The sequence below is a fragment of the Ceratotherium simum genome, chromosome 18 (genome assembly GCF_057802395.1).
Source record: "Ceratotherium simum simum isolate JZ-2026a chromosome 18, ASM5780239v1, whole genome shotgun sequence".
In the NCBI taxonomy this organism is placed as follows: Eukaryota; Metazoa; Chordata; class Mammalia; order Perissodactyla; family Rhinocerotidae; genus Ceratotherium; species Ceratotherium simum.
In genome coordinates, this window is record NC_141917.1 from 29,702,908 (window position 1) to 29,721,174 (window position 18,267).

General features: G+C 34.1%; 1 protein-coding gene across 6 annotated transcripts in view; it reads right to left on the reverse strand.

The window, feature by feature from the left end:
- Positions 1–18,267, reverse strand: part of NADK2 (NAD kinase 2, mitochondrial) — a 44,239-nt gene that overhangs the window by 3,957 nt on the left and 22,015 nt on the right. The window contains exons 7-13 of one of the 6 annotated variants that reach the window (XM_087443195.1): positions 17,142–17,207; positions 14,044–14,122; positions 11,407–11,472; positions 9,968–10,063; positions 4,104–4,159; positions 3,912–3,965; positions 1,248–1,371 (exon numbers count right to left, since the gene is read on the reverse strand). In XM_087443195.1, coding sequence (XP_087299321.1) covers positions 1,248–1,371; positions 3,912–3,965; positions 4,104–4,159; positions 9,968–10,063; positions 11,407–11,472; positions 14,044–14,122; positions 17,142–17,207 — 541 coding nt within the window. Of the gene's footprint in view, positions 1–1,247; positions 1,372–3,056; positions 3,245–3,911; positions 3,966–4,103; positions 4,160–9,967; positions 10,064–11,406; positions 11,473–14,043; positions 14,123–17,141; positions 17,208–18,267 lie in introns of those variants that run through there. The other 5 variants (XM_087443198.1, XM_087443200.1, XM_087443197.1 and 2 more) reach the window with 5 other exon arrangements.

The window sequence follows — 18,267 nt, forward strand, 5'->3', positions numbered from 1 at the left end:
GGTATTTAGCCACTCTGGTGGATGTGTATAGTATTATACTATGTAATTTTAATTTGCATTTCCCAGATGAATAATAAGGTAAAGGACATTCTTCACGTGCTTATCAGCCATTTGGATATCCTCTTTTGTGAAATGCCTGTCCATGACTTTTGGCCATTTTTCTACTGGGTTGCCTGTCTTTTTCTTCCTGAACTGTAGGAATTTTTATTTAATATATATTCTGGATATGAGTCCATTGCTGGATACAGGTACTGCAGATATCTCACTCTGTGGCTTGCCTTTTTATTTTCTTAATGGTGTCTTCATTAACAGAAGTTCTTAATTCTAATGTATTCAATTTATCAATCTTTTGTTGTTAAAGTGCTTGTTATGACATATTTGAAATACTTTCCAAGTGCCGGCCGAAGTCATGAAGCTATTCTATTTATATGAGCAAAAATTTAAATGAGTCTTTGTAGTCTCATCCAAAATTAGTATAGATTTGTTGATTAATCAAAATTAACTCTCAAATGAGTAAAGTGATTTTTAAGTAAGATCAGTTTCCTTTTTAGTGTCTTTCCTGGAAAAAAATCAATTGTGTATTCTCAAAAAGGAAAATATGCACACTATAAGCCGCAACTTGTAATTAAACAGTTCTTTGCTTGCCATGAGCTAGATAACATTTTTTCATAATTATAGGTTTTCTTGTTAGTTTGGAAAATTGGACAACTTTTACAAAATAAGAAATTATATTCATTTATGTATATCCTTCCCCCCTCAAAAAAAAAAAAAAAACTGAAGCAAATTCAATAGATGTGGGAGAAGGTTCAGTTTTAAGGAATAGAAATGAATCCTACTCTAAAGGTTTACTGATATACAACTTAGGTTTTATATGAATGTTTGTTCTGCTTTTATTCTACAGCATATGAAAAACAGGTTGCTTTCCAGTTTCTTTTAAAATGATAACTTGCCCTTTTTGTGTCTTAATACATTTAAAAAACAAACAAATCCACATCACCCAATTAAGTAACCATTCTTATTCTATTCACTTCAATTTTAGTTTCTCTAAGATGGCACATTCAGTTTGAAAGAAAATATCACTTGAGCCAGGTTAGTATGATACCTCATTAGTTCCACAAGTTCTTCTTTTCCCACTAGATTAAGTTTGAATGAGTGAATTTAATGAAATTGAATATTTTTAAAACTAAGTGTGCTTTATAATTACAAGGGATGAAAACATAGTCACAAGTCAGACCGTGGAAGCTTACTTTGAGGTAAAACAACGCTGACGACTGCTTGAGAAAACTCTGTTTGCTATTGGTTCTCGAATACTGAAAAGTATTTTTGGCTCTTCTGGACTGTAGAGTAGTGATTCATTATATTCGTTTGTTACTATGAAGGAAAACAACACCAATATTAGCACATTCAATAAAAGATGGTCACTTGAGAAGTGCAAAAATGAAAAAATGGATGCTATCCCCAAGGGTAATTCTGGAATTAAAAGAATTCTGTCCCACAGGTCTGTTTGGTGGCAAGTTTCTTGGAACTCAGAACACATTCCATCAAAAAAGCAAAAAACCTTATAAATGTGGATTACGTTCCAAGATTAGCCCATAGAAACCTACATCACCCACAATATAGCAGAAATAAGTACATCTGGGAAAAAGAAAAAAAAACTACAAAGCCGGTAGTTAAACAAAAATAGAGGAACTAGTTTATGGCACTCAAAAATCAAGTTGAGTTGCCATATTCCCCTGCCAAGTTCTTTTCCAAAATACCATGTCAAAAGTTCATAAGTTAATAGTCTTGATATAAAATGCAGTCCCAAACAATGACAGGCAATATGGTTTTTCCAATGAAAATGCCATTACTCAAGATATTTTTAGAAATCTTTGGGACCCGCTTTCTCTCTAATCAAGAGTCACACGAAAGTTGGCATGCAAAGCACAACTGGTTAAAGACAACTGTACAAAGAAATCAGGCTTGAAAGAACGTTTAATTGAGAGCCACATTAAAAGACATTACAAGACTGTCAGATGATCTACCTTATTTACCAAAATTTCATTTGAATTATTTGGTTCTCTTAAAAAACGTCTAATTCATTCTCAAAAATAAAAAATTGCCTCTCTGGAAACTCACACACAAAATGTGCTAGCTCTAAAGGAAGTAGTTGCAGAAGTGTCTGCAGCAGTGACGGCACCACTGGCATTCACAATTGCTTCTGAGGACAGTCAAATCTTCAAAGGAGTCATGTACACTCAGTAAAGTGAAGTGGTATGTTATTAAGAGAAAAATCAATTACTGTATTTTATATATACTCTTAAATTAATTTGTATACCTAATATAAATTTCAGTTGGTTTATATACATTATGTTTTAAGTCAAATTACAGAATGAGGAATCAATTACTAAAAATGCCTAATTTTCCTTTTTTTGATACAGATTTAATGCTAATGCTAGCTCATAAGCCATGATTAAAATAATCTTTTAGGTCTCAGAATGAGAGAGGGAGAACAGAGTCCATTTTAGAGAGCTGAAAGTGACTTCAGAGATTTAGTCCTGTTTTCAAACTATTTTAAAGGCATACCTCTCCCACAAAGGAATTCTTATGTGGAAATCCAAAATATACAAATAAATGAACTGACACTATTAAAATACTTTGTTATGTATTGCTAAATCATTTCAAAGGCAACCAATAAGAAGGCAGCGATTGTGATAACTCTCCAATTCAAGTGTTTGTGTTTATGGACGACAGCTGTGTCCATATCCAATTGGTGGCTGTATTTTGTTTTGGTTGTATATGTTGAAAAATCCTTACATAGTTAGGTAGATGGAACTATAAACAAGTTTGGGTTTTTTTGTTGTTTTTAAAAAATAATTCACTTGAAATCTTAGGATACTCTTAAACAGAGATAGCAAGAAAAGCTTTAGTTTGAGGTCTGTTCAAAAATGATCCCGGTAGATGAGTAGACTTTAGCGTATTAAAATTTCACACGCAAATCAAATGAAAGTGTTTTTCAGTTTAAGAATTTAAATATTTTAAAAAAATAAAATTTAAAGAATAAATCTGAAGAATCCCTACGCACCATTGATCTACTTCCACACCCTCATTTTACATTTGAGGAAGTAGAGGAGTGGAGAATCACAATCTTGCTCGTAGTAGAGACTGGTTGGTCTGGGATTGGAACCCAGGTCTTCAAATTCCCTGATCAGTATCCTTTCTCCAACAGTGCTAGTCCTCTTAGAGGAACCCTGAAGTAACTGGGCTGGAGTAGGTGAGAGAAGGTTAAAGAGAACATTGTAGTGAATGTGAAGATGAGCATTCACAGCTCAGTGAATTCCTTCTCATTCAGAGGATAATAATGACACATCGAGTTTAAGCATGCTTTTCCAGATGTGTATTTTTCTTTTTTTTTTTTTTTTTTTGTTGGGAAGATTGGCCCTGAGCTAACATCTGCTAATCCTCTTTTTGCTGAGGACGACTGGCCCTGGGCTAAGAGCCATGCCCATCTTCCTCCACTTTATATGGGACGCCGCCACAGCATGGCCTGCCAAGCAGTGCATTGGTGCGCGCCCAGGATCCAAACGAGCGAACCCCGGGCCACCACAGTGGAGCGCGCGCACCCAACCACTTGCGCCACCCGGCCGGCCCCATGAGATGTGTATTTTTCTATTCCCCAAGACATGTTTGCGGTTACACCGTTTTGACATAGAGGTTATATTTCATGGTTGACAAAAATCATAATATAAAAGCCCAGCTTTAAACTTTTCATTGTTTAAATATATTTAAATGGATATTATATTAAGAACATGTTTGAGTCAAAAAAGTACTGTGCTTTGCTAATTAGACAAGTACACTTCACAATGACATCCTCAAAATCGATACACAACTTCAGGGAAACTGTTAGTAGTTAACAATCATTTGTCACTGACCTTTCTCTACCAATTCTCTGTTCAACGGAAAACTTAAATTTCCTTGTCGTTTTGCTATTGAAAAAGGAAAGGGGGAAAATATCTTGATTAAATAAAATACTTTGTGTCATATAGTAGCTAACATATAATAATATATATATTATATAGCATATTATAATTATATTATAACTTATAACATATTTTGGTACTCACCAATATTTAAAACATCCTCCACAGCCTGAGTTGCAACCCTGTTAATGTTGAATGACCTAGGAACAAACACCACATAAATTCTTTCTTGTTTTAATTCTAAAAACATACTAAAAATGAAAAAGGAATAAGCTACTTAATATACACAGAACTCTTAGAAGTTATCAGGAAAAAAAACAAGTGAAAGACAATAGCCATCTCACCTAGTTTTAAAAAACAGGCAAAGTACACAGACAAACAGTTCATAGGCCTATCTGAAACAATGCTCAATCTTACTCATACTTAAGGAAATACAAATTAAAACAAGATTTTTCTCAGATTTGCAAGCATTAAAAACTGATAAATAATATATTGGCATGGGTAGGGGAAAAGAAGTATTCTCCTACACTGATGGGATTATAGAAGTTACAGTTGGAGGACAATTCTGCACTATTAAAATTTGAAATGAACATTATTCTTCAATCCAGTAATTTACCCTAAAATATACTTGCACATGTAATACACAGACACGTACAAGGATATTTACTGAAGCACTGTTTATAATAGCAAAACAACTCAAATATATATCCATAGGAAACTGGTTAAATAAATTTTATTATAGCTACTCAGCAGAGTACTCCATAGATATTGAAAAGAGTAAAACAGAACTACATGTGCTGATATGGAAAGATAACCAATATGTTAAGTTAAAAGACCAAAGGTATTATATAGTATATATATTACTTTCCTGTTTTATTTATATTAAAAAAAAACAATTTTATATATATGGTAGTTGTGTCTGGAGATTAGTACTAGAGATATGAAATGAAAGAGAGACTAGATTTTCATTGTATACCCTTTTGTACTATTTAACATATTTTTTAACATGTGTAAATATTTCTTTAAATCATAAAACAGTTTCCTTTAAGGTGAGAAATGTTTTACCAGTATGATGCCTCACTTAATCACTTAAAAAGAATTGTTAACACTATATGAATAACTTTTAAAAGTAACTCTGTCCTGGGGTCTATAAAGATGGTTAAGGAAAGGTGTTTTTAAAAAAAAAAAAAAAAATTCTCCCAAGTAATTTAGAATTCTTCTACTGCCTTGTAACTCTTCTCCCATGGCCTCAGTAGATAATCCCAATGAGGAGGAATAACATAATGAGTCACACAACTCTAAACCTAATTCAGTGGCTCTTAACTTCTTTGAGAAGTAAGAGATACTCCGCATATCCTTCTAACCCTATAGCCTTCATATTTTGAGAAATGTGAAAACATTTTGGACGTTCTTTTAAGAACGCAGATACACAAATTTTTACATTAAAAATTTGGGGTCATTCACAGACCAAATCCCTATGCTAAAAAAATCTAAGATCTGGCCCTTGCCGATTCTATTTTTCACCATTATCTGACTCCAATTTCACATTCCAACCACAGCAAGCTCATTCTTGCCTCTGTACCTTTGCTCATACTTACTACGGAGTATAAAGCAAAATACTTTAAGTGTCCTGACTTTCTTTCTTATTGTTTAGTGAGGTTCACAATACCTATTCTCACTAGTATTACTGTTACATACTCCAAGACATAAGGCACTTAGGGCACTACCTGTCTCATGGCAAGAACTCAACACTGAATGAAAATGTCAAATGCTGGGGATATGTATGAGTTATATTCTAATTCCTCTGAATAGCCACATTATTGGAAGATACCATTTTGGAATTCTATTTTAAATCTAAAATGAGCTATGTTTATTAGGGTTTCATTGAATTAAACATATAAAGGGCAAAAGATTTTAGTGACTAATATCTCCTTATTGTAGTTAAGATTTAATTTAAGAGAACAAAAATCTTATAAGACTTGCTCTAGTATTCCTAGAACTATGAAATATTAGGGATACCACAAACCAACCCAAACTAAGTCCTCTGAATTATGATTAAATTAAGACTAATTTCCTGTGATTGTAACTGGATCTCAGCCACTTCACTCTACCTTTAGGAGTGGTTTACATTCTACATCAAAGACCAACTATAAGCAGGTGTTAGCTAGCACATGATGACTTTTTTGTTGTCTACAACTTTCACCATTCTAAGCGTTCCCATTTGAAACCAGACATAATTTCTACTAAAGACAAACAAATCGAAAGACAAATTGAGTCTCCTATCCTCATCAGCTAGTAAAACTTTCTCTCTCACTTAAGAACACCTCCTCACCCTTAATTAAGTCTGCTAGGACAGAATGTATGGAGAAGGAAGACTGGGAACAGTCTTAAGAACTAATGGAAACATATATGATCCCACTCTGTAGTACTTCTCCCAGTGTATGTAGTAAATAATATTCCACACCGGCAGGAGGACTGAAATGATAATGCAACAATTCAGAGACACTTGCTATGCAAATTAACCCCTACATCCTATGTCCTCTGGAAGAATTTTTAAAAATGAAAAGATGGGATAGCTATTCCCTAAGCCCATTTTTTTTTCCTGGACACACAGCTGGGCTATATTTTCCATCCCCTCTTGCCATATAGCCATGTGACTGAGTTCTAGCTAAAGGAATGAGAGTAGACATCACCAACAACACTTTTAAGCCTGTCTCATAAACCTCCCACAGGTAACCCTCCCTGCTTTCCCTCCTTCTGTGGCTTGATGTAAATGAGCACAGCGACTTTAGGAGCTATGTTTAAAAGATGGTAGAGCCAGATGAAGGAAGGAGCCTGGCTCCCTGAATCACCACTTGGAGGAGAGCCACCTGCCAATTAGAAACACACACTCGGACTCCACAGGAACAAGAAATAAACTTCTATTATGTTAAGCCACTGAGATTGTGGGTTTATCTGTTACAACAATTAGCTTACTCTAAGTTATACATTTCCACATTTCATCTTCAAAGCAAGGACTAAGAAGGTCATATAGGAAAACAATCTCTGTATCAAAAATTAAAAGAAGAGTAAAAGAAACAGGCTACCCTATTTCTTTCTTTCCAGTGATTCTTCAGAGGTCTACCATTTAGAGTTAAGTCCAGAATTTAAATCTTGCCTTCACTATTTATTAGCCACACAGCTTTGGGCAAGTCAGTTAACTTATGAAGCTTTTTATACTCTATTAATGAAAATAAAATCACCTACTTCCAGAGTATTTTTGAGAATTTAAATAATATACTTAGCTTGGGACAAAGAAAATGCTCAGAAATGGTAATGTGATAAGATAAAAATTATTAACATATAGAAACACACAGCTTTCCCTCAGCTCCTAGGATTCTCTTCTCTCCCCCCGTTTTCTGAAGAAAAAAGGACAAAAGATGAATGGGAAATGCAATCATAGCAAATAAATTATCAGTAATGAGAAGGAGTAGGGTGGAACATGTTAGAAGCAAGCGAACTGCACAGGGCTGAGTAGAGAAGAAAAGAGTCTGAATAACCAAGGCGGCACAGACAGGATACAGTTAGTGAGAGCGAGTTCTACACCAGAGCATAGGAGACAATAAGAGACCTTAATAAGCATCATAGAAAAGACTGAAATTCTAATCTAAGCCATACTTACTCAATTGCAACATCAACTCAGGACTCAACTTGAAGGTGTGTGGCAGAGGAGGGGGTACTACTTTAAAAGCATAATGCCTCTTATTCTTAATGTTCTTCTCCATACTAAAAGCTTGAAAACTGAACCTATCAAAATTACACACACACCCACACACAACCCCGCCCTCCACGGCAGAAGTCATAGCCCATTGCCTTTAGCATAAGAACTATTTAAGATTAGCAAGTTTATCTTGATAATTCTTCACAACCTAGTGACTTATCTTTCAACCGTGTGACCTCTCTAGATAGCTCCCCCTCTCCATTTAAAAGCTAGCAGTGAAAAAGACATTGGTTTTGTAGTCAAGCACACCTGTGCTTGTACCCGGGTTCTGACACTTACTAGTTGTGTGACCTCAGCCTAATTATTTATCCTTGCTAAGCTTCTATTTCTTCCTTCATAAAACAGGGATACTACTCCTTTCTTGCAGGATTTCTATAAGTCAATGTATAAAAAGTACCTAGCACAGTATATTCAATTTAACAGGGGTAAAAAAAGTAATGCTGAAAAAACAGGAAATACAACTCCATTTTAAACTACCAAACTTAAAAATCAGTTTGATACACACTGTTTTAGCTGTATTTGTGAGCATGTAGTCACTTATCCAAAAAATATTTGAGTGAATATGTCTTAGGTACAGTGCTATGCACACAAAAAATTAGGCAGGAAAAAAAACCCACTAGTCACCACTCACATGCCTCAAGTTGCTCAAACTAGCTGGGTATTAGTTTATTAGATAACTAATAATGTGGTAAGTGCTATAATAGCACTATGAGGAAAAAGAGCTGGGGAAGGACAAAAAAGAAATTAATCAATTATGCTTATAAAAGGAAGTAGGTCCTGGTAAAGATTTCCTACAGAGAATGACATTTGACAACTGGATTTTTCGGCCAGTGGATGGAAAGTAGAGTGTTCAGGCATTCAATGTGGGATGAATTTGCGCTGAGCAAAAACAAAAAGCCTAGGGAGAACATGGCTTGTGCTGAGAATTGCAAGTAGCCTGCAGCAGTCTCCGGAGTGCTGATGGGTTAGAGTAGGACAGCAGTAGGCTGGCAAGGTACCTTAGGTTATATTTAAAGGGCTTTATATGACAGACTGAGTAATCTGAACATAGGAGTCAATGAAAATTTTTAAAGCACAAAGGGATCTAGTCAGATTTTATCTACATTTTAGAAATATTACTCCGTTTGTAGAATGGATGACAGCCTGAAGAATAAAGGGTCAGGCACAAAGAAAATTCACTAAAAAGATGGGGGCCCAGACCTAAGAAATAGCAGTAGAAATGGAAAAACAAAGGGCAAGTGCTTTAGAAGTACAACTGATGGGATTTAGGGACCAGTATGTGTAGAGGGGAGAACAGGGAGACTCCAAGGTAAGAGCAAGGTTTTGAGGAGTAATGTCTTTTCTCGAGAGCATGAACTCAGGGTAAACAAGGATACTATAAGCAATACAAGGAACACAGGAAGAAAAACTGAAGACAATAAATTCAGTTTTGAATGTGTTGAATTTGAGATGCTATTAACATTCTATTTAGTAGGTAATTTTAAAAGATGAGTTTATACTCAGGAGAGAAGACTGCCACAGACAGAAGTGTGGGAGGCACCTGCATTTGTGTACTAAGAAGTAGAAGAGACTACCCAGAGAGAGGTTACAGGGTAAATAAGATACAGGATGCCCCAGGTTATCTCTGTTTAGGCTTCAATGCACAAACTTCCAGCATATTTTTTTGTATTGTACTTTGTTTTCATTTCTTTACTATTATTTATTTTATTTTATTTTTTTTAAAGATTTTATTTATTTTATTTTTTCCCCCCAAAGCCCCAGTAGATAGTTGTATGTCATAGCTGCACATCCTTCTAGTTGTTGTATGTGGGACTCGGCCTCAGGATGGACGGAGAAGTGGTGCCTCGATGCGCACCCGGGACCCGAACCCAGGCCACCAGCATTGCAGCGCGCGCACTTAACCACCAAGCCACAGGGCTGGCCCATTTTACTATTATTTAAAATATTCATTTAAAATAAATAAATATAGTCCCAAAAACATTTCTCATTTTCCTTTTTCTCTTTACAAACCTAGTGCAGTAGGCTAAATAATGACCAAATCCAGGCTGCAGCTGTAATTTAAGACATCAAGGCAGGACTCCTGGAACGTAATCGATGAGTGGAGCAGAAACTGAGCCGACCAATATAACACCACCATGCTACCTCTTGCGTGTTAGAGACCTTAGATACACCAATATGAGATATGAAGTAACTTACATTACTTAAAATATTTCAGAAAAGTTGATAAGCAACATCCCAAGTTACTCACCAAGCCTTTGATCCTGTTCCGGTACACAAATTGAGCCCTGAACTCTTCTGTTTTTCCCATGGACCATCATCAACTGAAATCTCATAGTAGGAAGCCCTATGAATGGAGAATATAAAACTGGATTTGGTCAACTTAGGGCTCACAGTAAATAAAAGTCTTTTTCAGAACTGATGAAATCTAAACAGGCCAGCTTGACTTAGACATAACCTGACCTAGTAGACACACACATCATGATGCTAATTCCAATACTGATTAAGTAAAAAAAGTTAAAAACAAATTCTGCATGTCTACATCCCTCTCTAATCTACATGCTCCTTTCTATCAATACTTTAATATTTCAAACAGGGGCTTCTTGTACATTTTTACCTAGCATTGCTGCTACTGCTTTTATGGAATCTAACACATGCAGAGCTTTATTTCGGAATTCAAAAAGAAAATATCATTGTTAGGCAAGTTTCATTCTTGGTAGCTAGGCCTTGATATATCTAAGTCTGTATCTAATCCTTCGAGTTACCAACAGTTTCTGCTAAACTCTTGTTTCTTAAGTTACAAACTAATGTGCCTTCTGAATTGATAGTAAGCTAACAGAGATGATAAAGTTTTAAAGAAAAGTCTCAACCAGTACTGGATTAGTGGACAAAACTAGGGATAGAACTATAATTTCTTAAAAGATATATATTTCTTTGAGTATTTCATAAATATGAAATCAAATGGTTTTCTGACACCAGCAAAAATGACACTATTCTTTAACTGTATGAAAGTATAAATGACTTGCAATTATTCAAAGAACTTTTGAAACATGTAAAAGCCTATTTTGTAAGCTATATCTTAAAATAATGGTGTCTGATCAACACTGGGTTATTCTTCCCCAGCAAATAAAAAAGTTAAAATAAACCCTTAACAAAATACAGCTTTTCAAAATAATGAGAATTATTAGACATACTTGCAAATACTAACACTCTATAGATAATTTCTCTCTTATTCTAATCTTTTCAATGCCAACCTCTTAATTTGTGCAGGTTTTATATGATACACCAACTCCTTTTCTTTTTTCTTTGAAGTCAACATTCTTCATAAAAATAAAAGAGAGCAGGCCTAATATTCACATTTAATCTATTTCATGGCTTTGTTATGTCTTCCTGGAAAATTAGGAATTTTAGATACATTAGGAGCCTATTACATACAGACAACCCAGCCAAATCCATAGAAATGGCTGCTATTATGCCAGAATCACACAGAAACAAGAGATTAGAGGTAAATGGGGATAGAAGAGAAGCAGAGGTGGAGAGGAAGAAAAGTATAGTCAGGTGAGAGATGTTGAGCCCAAAACAATGAGTAAATTTAGTGTTATTCTCACATGCAGGTTTATCAAAATTAGTCAACTCATAGAATTTCTGTTTCAGGGAAATTATTTTTTGTAAGGCAGCAATAAAACTCACAGTCCCTTTAGAGTGGGTATACTTCTTCTTAAATTGTCCACTGCTACAGCCCAAGAATAAGACATTCTAGGTTAGAACAAATAGGAGAAAAGAGAAAAAAAAATTGGGCTTTTAAAATGTTCTTAAATCTAAGAACATTATAAATGAGGCAGGAATAATATTGCTGCACTTCATATTTTCCAAGCAAAGCACTTAAGTTTTCAGGGCATAGTGAATCCTCAATATAGGATGTGGAATCAGAAATACTGGGTTTATATGACAGTTCTGATGCTAACTAATTATATGAACTTGGACAAGTTATTTGAACTCTCCAAATCTCAATTTTTTCAGTGATAAATACAACCACCTTTCTCACAGGGTTGCTATGAGCATTAAAAGTAATAACATACACAATACACACAGTGCCTGACACAGAGCAGGCAGCCAATAAATGTTCATTTCCTTTCTGCCTAAGGGTCTATGTCATAGACTCTTTACAAACAAGTGCTAATAGCTCCAATAGTTAAACCTTTTTCAATAATGTCAGAAGCCAAACCATTGCTGTCCTTATCTTAGTACAGATATAAGGTGAGGCATCAAAGAACACAAAAGCAGCAGCATCAGACATTATTTAGGAGATAAATCAACCGAATCACTACTGCCACAGAAAATAAAAGCATTCAATCTAAAATCTCCAGTGGGACTTCACTGAATTCCCAAATCTATCAATTGATCCCAGTTTTACTCCTTTTATAAGTTATTTTTTAGTAAGTACAAATTATAAAGCAACGCTAGTAGAAGCTCTCATAAGTTACAACCTTTAAAATATACAAACAGAATAATATAAGCCATTAAATGGCTTCCCTAGAGTAAGCACAAACTCACAAAACATTTTTACCTTTGTCATCGATTTATTTTAATGTAGACTTTCTCCAATCTCATTTAAAGTCGTTGCTCTCTTCTCTTATGTCTTTAGCAATAATGACTAGATTATACCACTAATTAGAGTTAAATTTTCTCCCTTCTCTCTTCTATCACATAAATGTATCCATTATTCATTTCCATATTGCTTCAAACTTGATATGCAGCAAAAGAAAAAATGCTTTATATATAGTATGTCTTACTATATAAAATATATTTTTACACTTTACTATATTTTTAAGTTCTTTAAAGAATATATTTTTACTTGATTTCTTTGAAGAATAAATTCTACTTTTAACAAGTTTTTAAATTATGTATTTTACCACTCTCCAAAAAATTAAGATACCACTACCTTTATCTTATTCATCTTTACACACCCTCATGACTCACATATGACACATAGCAGGTACACAATATATTTTTATTGAATAAATTTAAAATTACATTAATCAAAATAATTACAACACTCAAAAAGACTGTTGAAATCATTCCATTGAATCAAGCTTTGTTCTTTTCAGTACTACGTGAGTTAAGTCACTGGCTAAAACATGGCTAGCTTTTTTAAATTAAGACAAACTTCTCTCAACATAATTAAACTTCTTATGAAAAGATATGACTTAGAATAAACAGAATGTCAGAATCGATGGAACTCTCACTAAACTAGGGAATTAATTCCATGAACTTCAAAGGGTCACACGGTTCTGGTAGCAGCAAAGTGGGACACAGATTCACCTCTAGTCTTCCACCTCTAATTTACTTACATCCACAAAATGAGAAGTAAGGCAAGTGCTAAAGTACTACCAAGAGTTAAATTAACTTTACATTCTGGCAGTCATTTTATAACTGGTAACTAATGTCACACAAAAAAAAGTTTTGCAAAAAATTCTGCTAACAATTTAAGCCAAAGTTATATTCAACACTCACAAAACAGATTTCTTCAGTAATAAAACACATACTATATATTTATACTTCAAATGAAGAACTTTATTAACTTTAATTTTTGGTAATAATGGTGACAAACTTTAAATTGTCAATATACTTGCCTTATGATGTTGCCCTAAGAAGAATCCAGTATTGCCTATGTACTATTTCTGACAAAAATGTTTAGTCTGAATCTTATCATGCAGAAAAAGAAAAATCATACAAATCTAAAATAAGAGATATTCTGCAAAGAAATTTGCGTATGCCATTCAAAAATATTAATATCATGAATGACAAAATACGGCTGGGGCTAAGGAACTGTTCTTAATTAATTCTAAAGGGCCATGATGGCCAAATGCAATGTGTGATCCTTAACTGGATCCTAGATTAAAATAAGCAAACAAATAAGTCAGCTTTAAAAGACATTATTAAGACAATTAGTATGAAAATTTTAATATGGACTGTCTATAAAAGTTTTAGATCAATTGCAAATGTATGCCTAGTATATCATTCTTATAAACATTTATAAACCACCTATATGATAGATTAAAGGCTCTGGGAAAGCCTGCAGTAAAGAAATCTGAATATCTTTGTTTAACCTAGGGTTTCACAAACTTTTCTGGTCATCGAACCTTCTTTCCTCTTAACATGTATTAACATGTATGAAGGTTTTGGAAATATTTTATTAAATAATTCATTTCTATTGCTTATACAGTATTAATTAGTCACAAATCTTAGATTGTAGAAATTGAATAAACATGTAAAAAAATACTAAAATATTAAATTCCGAACTCAAGATCATAGGCTTAAAAGTACCTGGACGATAGACTCTCCCCAATGAAGACTTCATTTAGTGCTCTCACTGGCAAAAGCTGGGGTCCTGAAGTCTCAGACCCTGCAGGTAAGGAAAAAACAATCCAAGATAGCTCCTTAAATTTTAGAAATGTTATAATTAAATTTTATAAAACATTAAAATATTCATATTTTTGTCTTAATAGAATCACATACTTTAACATTATTAACATATAAATCAAATATCTCTTATTTAAAGTATTCGTAATAAAAACCTCAAAGTCAACTAACATTATAGCTGCAATGAAGCCTCTGTCTCTCCAAAATAAACCTTAATTCTTCTTGAAACAATTTTTCAAAAATGATGATATATATTATCCATCTCATAAGATTCTTGTCACACTTAACTTAATTTCTACCTCTGAAGCTTCCGGAGTAAAACTATCAAGTACTTCCAAAGGAGAGCCATTTGGGATTTAAGTGGCAAATTATACCCATAGCTCATGCTGGAAACCAAATCATTTATATTAGAGACCAGATTTTTTTTTTTTTAAATAGAAAACCTCAAGAATGTTTTTAGCAATAGTAGCACCGGAGGAATACTGCCAAACCTCCTTTCATGATTCCTAAAAAATGTCATCTTTTATTTTTTTACTCTATAAGGTTGTATGCACAGCTTAACTAATCTTTCTTGACAACTATTTAAACATCACTCCATCACACAAAATCCTCCAAAGGATTCTCATTACTTTCTGGATCAAACTTATGATTGTCACCTTCAAATGGTTTCTTGTACTTTTTATCTTTTATCAGTCTCTAACTGGAAATGCCAACCCTATCTTCTCAATGTCACCAAGACCAGATTCACTGCAACCAAGTAGCTCCCACCAGACAAGCACCATGAGACAAGTTTCCTTTTTTGTTTCCTCCATACTTTCTCCTAAGTCAAGGCTTAAAAGTCCACCCCAATTGTGGTAGCTAGCCTCCAAGATGGTCCCCAGTGATTCCTGCCTCCTGGTAGTCACATTCTTATGTAACTCTCCCTGTCGCATCGCACCAGGATTAGTCTACTTAACCAACATATGGCAGAAATGATGGTACGTCCCTTCTGAGATTTGGTTAAAGAAGACACCCTGGCTTCCTCCTTGGTTGCTCTCTCTCTCTGATCCCTTGGTCTGGAGGAAGATATTTCATGAGCAGTCCAATGGAGAGACCAACATAGTGAAGAACTGAAGCCTCCTGCTAACAGTCATGTGATGAGCTCGGAAGAGGATTTTCCAGTCCCGGTCATGTCTTCAGATACTGCTGTCCCAGCCAGCAGCTTGACTGTCACCTCCCGAGAGACCCCACATCAGAACTAACAAGCCAAACCGCTCCTGGATTCTTGACTTCACAATTTCTGTGAAATCATAAATATTTATGTTTTAAGATACTAAGTTTTGAGGTAATATGTTACGAAGCAATAGATATCTAATACACATTAGACACTAAATACACTAATAAAACTTTCCACCATTGTCACCAACCACTGATCTAATATTCTCTTCTGACTTGCTAGCCTGATTATTATTATATTCTTCTGTTTACATGTTTATTGAACGTTAATTACATGTATCTCATTTCTTTTGGATTATAACTGCCTAAAGGGGACCCAACTATTCTTTCAAATATAACAAGTTGTTATTACAATGCCAAGGACCCTTTGCAAACTTATTTGACTAAATTATATAATGGGTTAACATTATCAGCTCAATCTCATAATACAATACAAAGAATTTGACACAAAAAACTATATAAAAAAGATTTGATGTGTTTATTCAAATTTGCACTTAAGACTGCAAAAACTGCTAACTTGTGAAACTATCTTAATTTGGTACTAGATATATTCACTTTCTCATACCTGACAGTTTTACAAATGTAAAAAGCTAAAAGTTATTGTTTAAATATTTTTCTTTACATAAGGTAATTACTAATGGAATTTGTTTTACATCTCGCCAGAGATTTTCTGCAAATGCTCAACTAACAGTACATATGTGCTAAATATTACTAACTAATAAATCTGAATTCTCACCATCAAACTGTATCCATATGTTTTTCTTTTATATGGTCTTGATTTTCTACCTCTATTTCCATTTTTCCTCATCCTAATTTTCCTTTCTATATTGCACTTTTATTATGTATACTTGCTGAATTTCACCTGAAATCTTTTGTCAAAGGAGGAAAAGAATACATAAAATAGTTTCAAGTCTCATTAATCATCTTAATTCTGCTTATATTTTCTTTCATGCTCATCAACTACCAAATATTACCTAATCATGAGACTGTTCATTTATAACTTGCTTCAAATAGGACATGAAAAGATGGACTCCATACCAATTAACAATTTTTCTATCCAAGAGAATTGATTACAAAATTAATTATAATTTATATTCTTAAATATAAAATTGTTATACTAGTGACAGGGACTGCTACACTGTGCAATTCTCTCACACTGCCATTCTGTTGGACTATGTTTCCGGGTCTACTTGCATTGGCTATACCCGTAAGACTAGTAATGGCCAATGGGATATGAGCAAAAGTAGTGAAAAAGCCCGGCTCCTAATACTTCCCTTAAAATCCTCCACACTCTCACTGGCTTCGTCTCCCCACAAACTACAGAGGATCCAAGAGAAGACTCAGAGCCTTAGAAGATGGTAGGAGCCACTGTTTGGAAGTTGCCTGAACAACCCTTGGACAGTGAGATGAGCTAGAAATAAACCTTCATTAAATTAAGCCACTGGGGGCCAGCCCCGTGGCTTAGCGGTTGGGTGCTCGCGCTCCGCTGCTGGCGGCCCGGGTTCGGATACCAGGTGCACACCGACGCACCACTTCTCCGGCCGTGCTGAGGCCGTGTCCCACATACAGCAACTAGAAGGATGTGCAGCTATGACATACAACTATCTGCTGGGGCTTCGGGGGAAAATAAATAAATAAATAAAATTAAAAAAAAAAAAATTAAGCCACTGGGAAACTAGGACTGTTTATCAAATCAATTCACTTATCCAAATTAATACAACCAGCCATGCAAAGTTACTAGTTTATGTGATTAAAATTTTTAAAAGTAATAAATAAACCAACCTTACCTTCCCTCGAAGGTATACAGGTAATAAAAATGAATTCTTCTTCATTAACTTGTACACAAATACAATCTAGTTAAGGATAGATTACACTATGTAAGATAGAAAATTTTATTTGCTTGAAGTTATATTTTCCCTTTTTTAAGCTGAAAAGTAAAAAAAAGAACTAAGATTTTTTTTTTTTTGTAATCTTTTGTTCTAAATTAGAAAGCTAAATCAGGGATCAAACATGGTGGCATATTTATAATCTCAAATCTACTCCTATATTCAAAAATCCCAAATGGCAGGTTCCTAGGAAATGTTGTTTCCTGCCAACTTGAAGAGACTTTAAATAGAAAATATGAGATATATCTTGAAATTTTCCTAAATTTTTCCTCAGAAAATAAAGCTATCAAAAAAACCTTTCTAACAAAAAAGCTCTCTAAAATAGTGCCTACACATAGTAAATTTCATACAAATGTTAACAATAACAATAATATTAATAATTAAGTATAGCAATTTCCAGTTACTATTGAGAAATCTGAGATTATTCTGATTCCAGATTCTTTATATATTTTATATATATATATTCTTTATATATAAAATAACCTGCTCCAACCACAATCACCACCCCCCACCACTTCCTCTCTGGAAGCTTGCAGGAGCTTTCTTTTATCCCTAGTATTCCGACATACCTTAGTGTGGAACCTTTACCATTAATTATGCTAAGTACTTTGTGGGTCCTTTTAATTCAAAGACTAGTGCCTATGTTTTGAGAAATTTTCTTATTTTTTTATTTTGAACATTTTCTCTGTTTTTTTTTTAGAACCATCATTAATCAGATATGAACATCCTGGATGTTACTAAGTTTATATGTAATTTTAATTCTATATATAATATATTAACTTAGTTTATTAACTAAAAACACGGAATCTGAGACAGGAATCTGAGCGATGAATCTTTGAATACCAACCTACATCTTCCTTTAAGACTGTTGGTGAAAAGAGCCAAATCCTGAACATCTTTTGGTGGCAGCAACAACTTCTCTTGGTGAGGAATGAAGTAAAATTTCTAGCTAAGATTTTAAAATCTTACTTAATAGTTACTGCAGTCTTTCAAAAAAATAATAGGAATTCATTGCATGTTTTTCTTA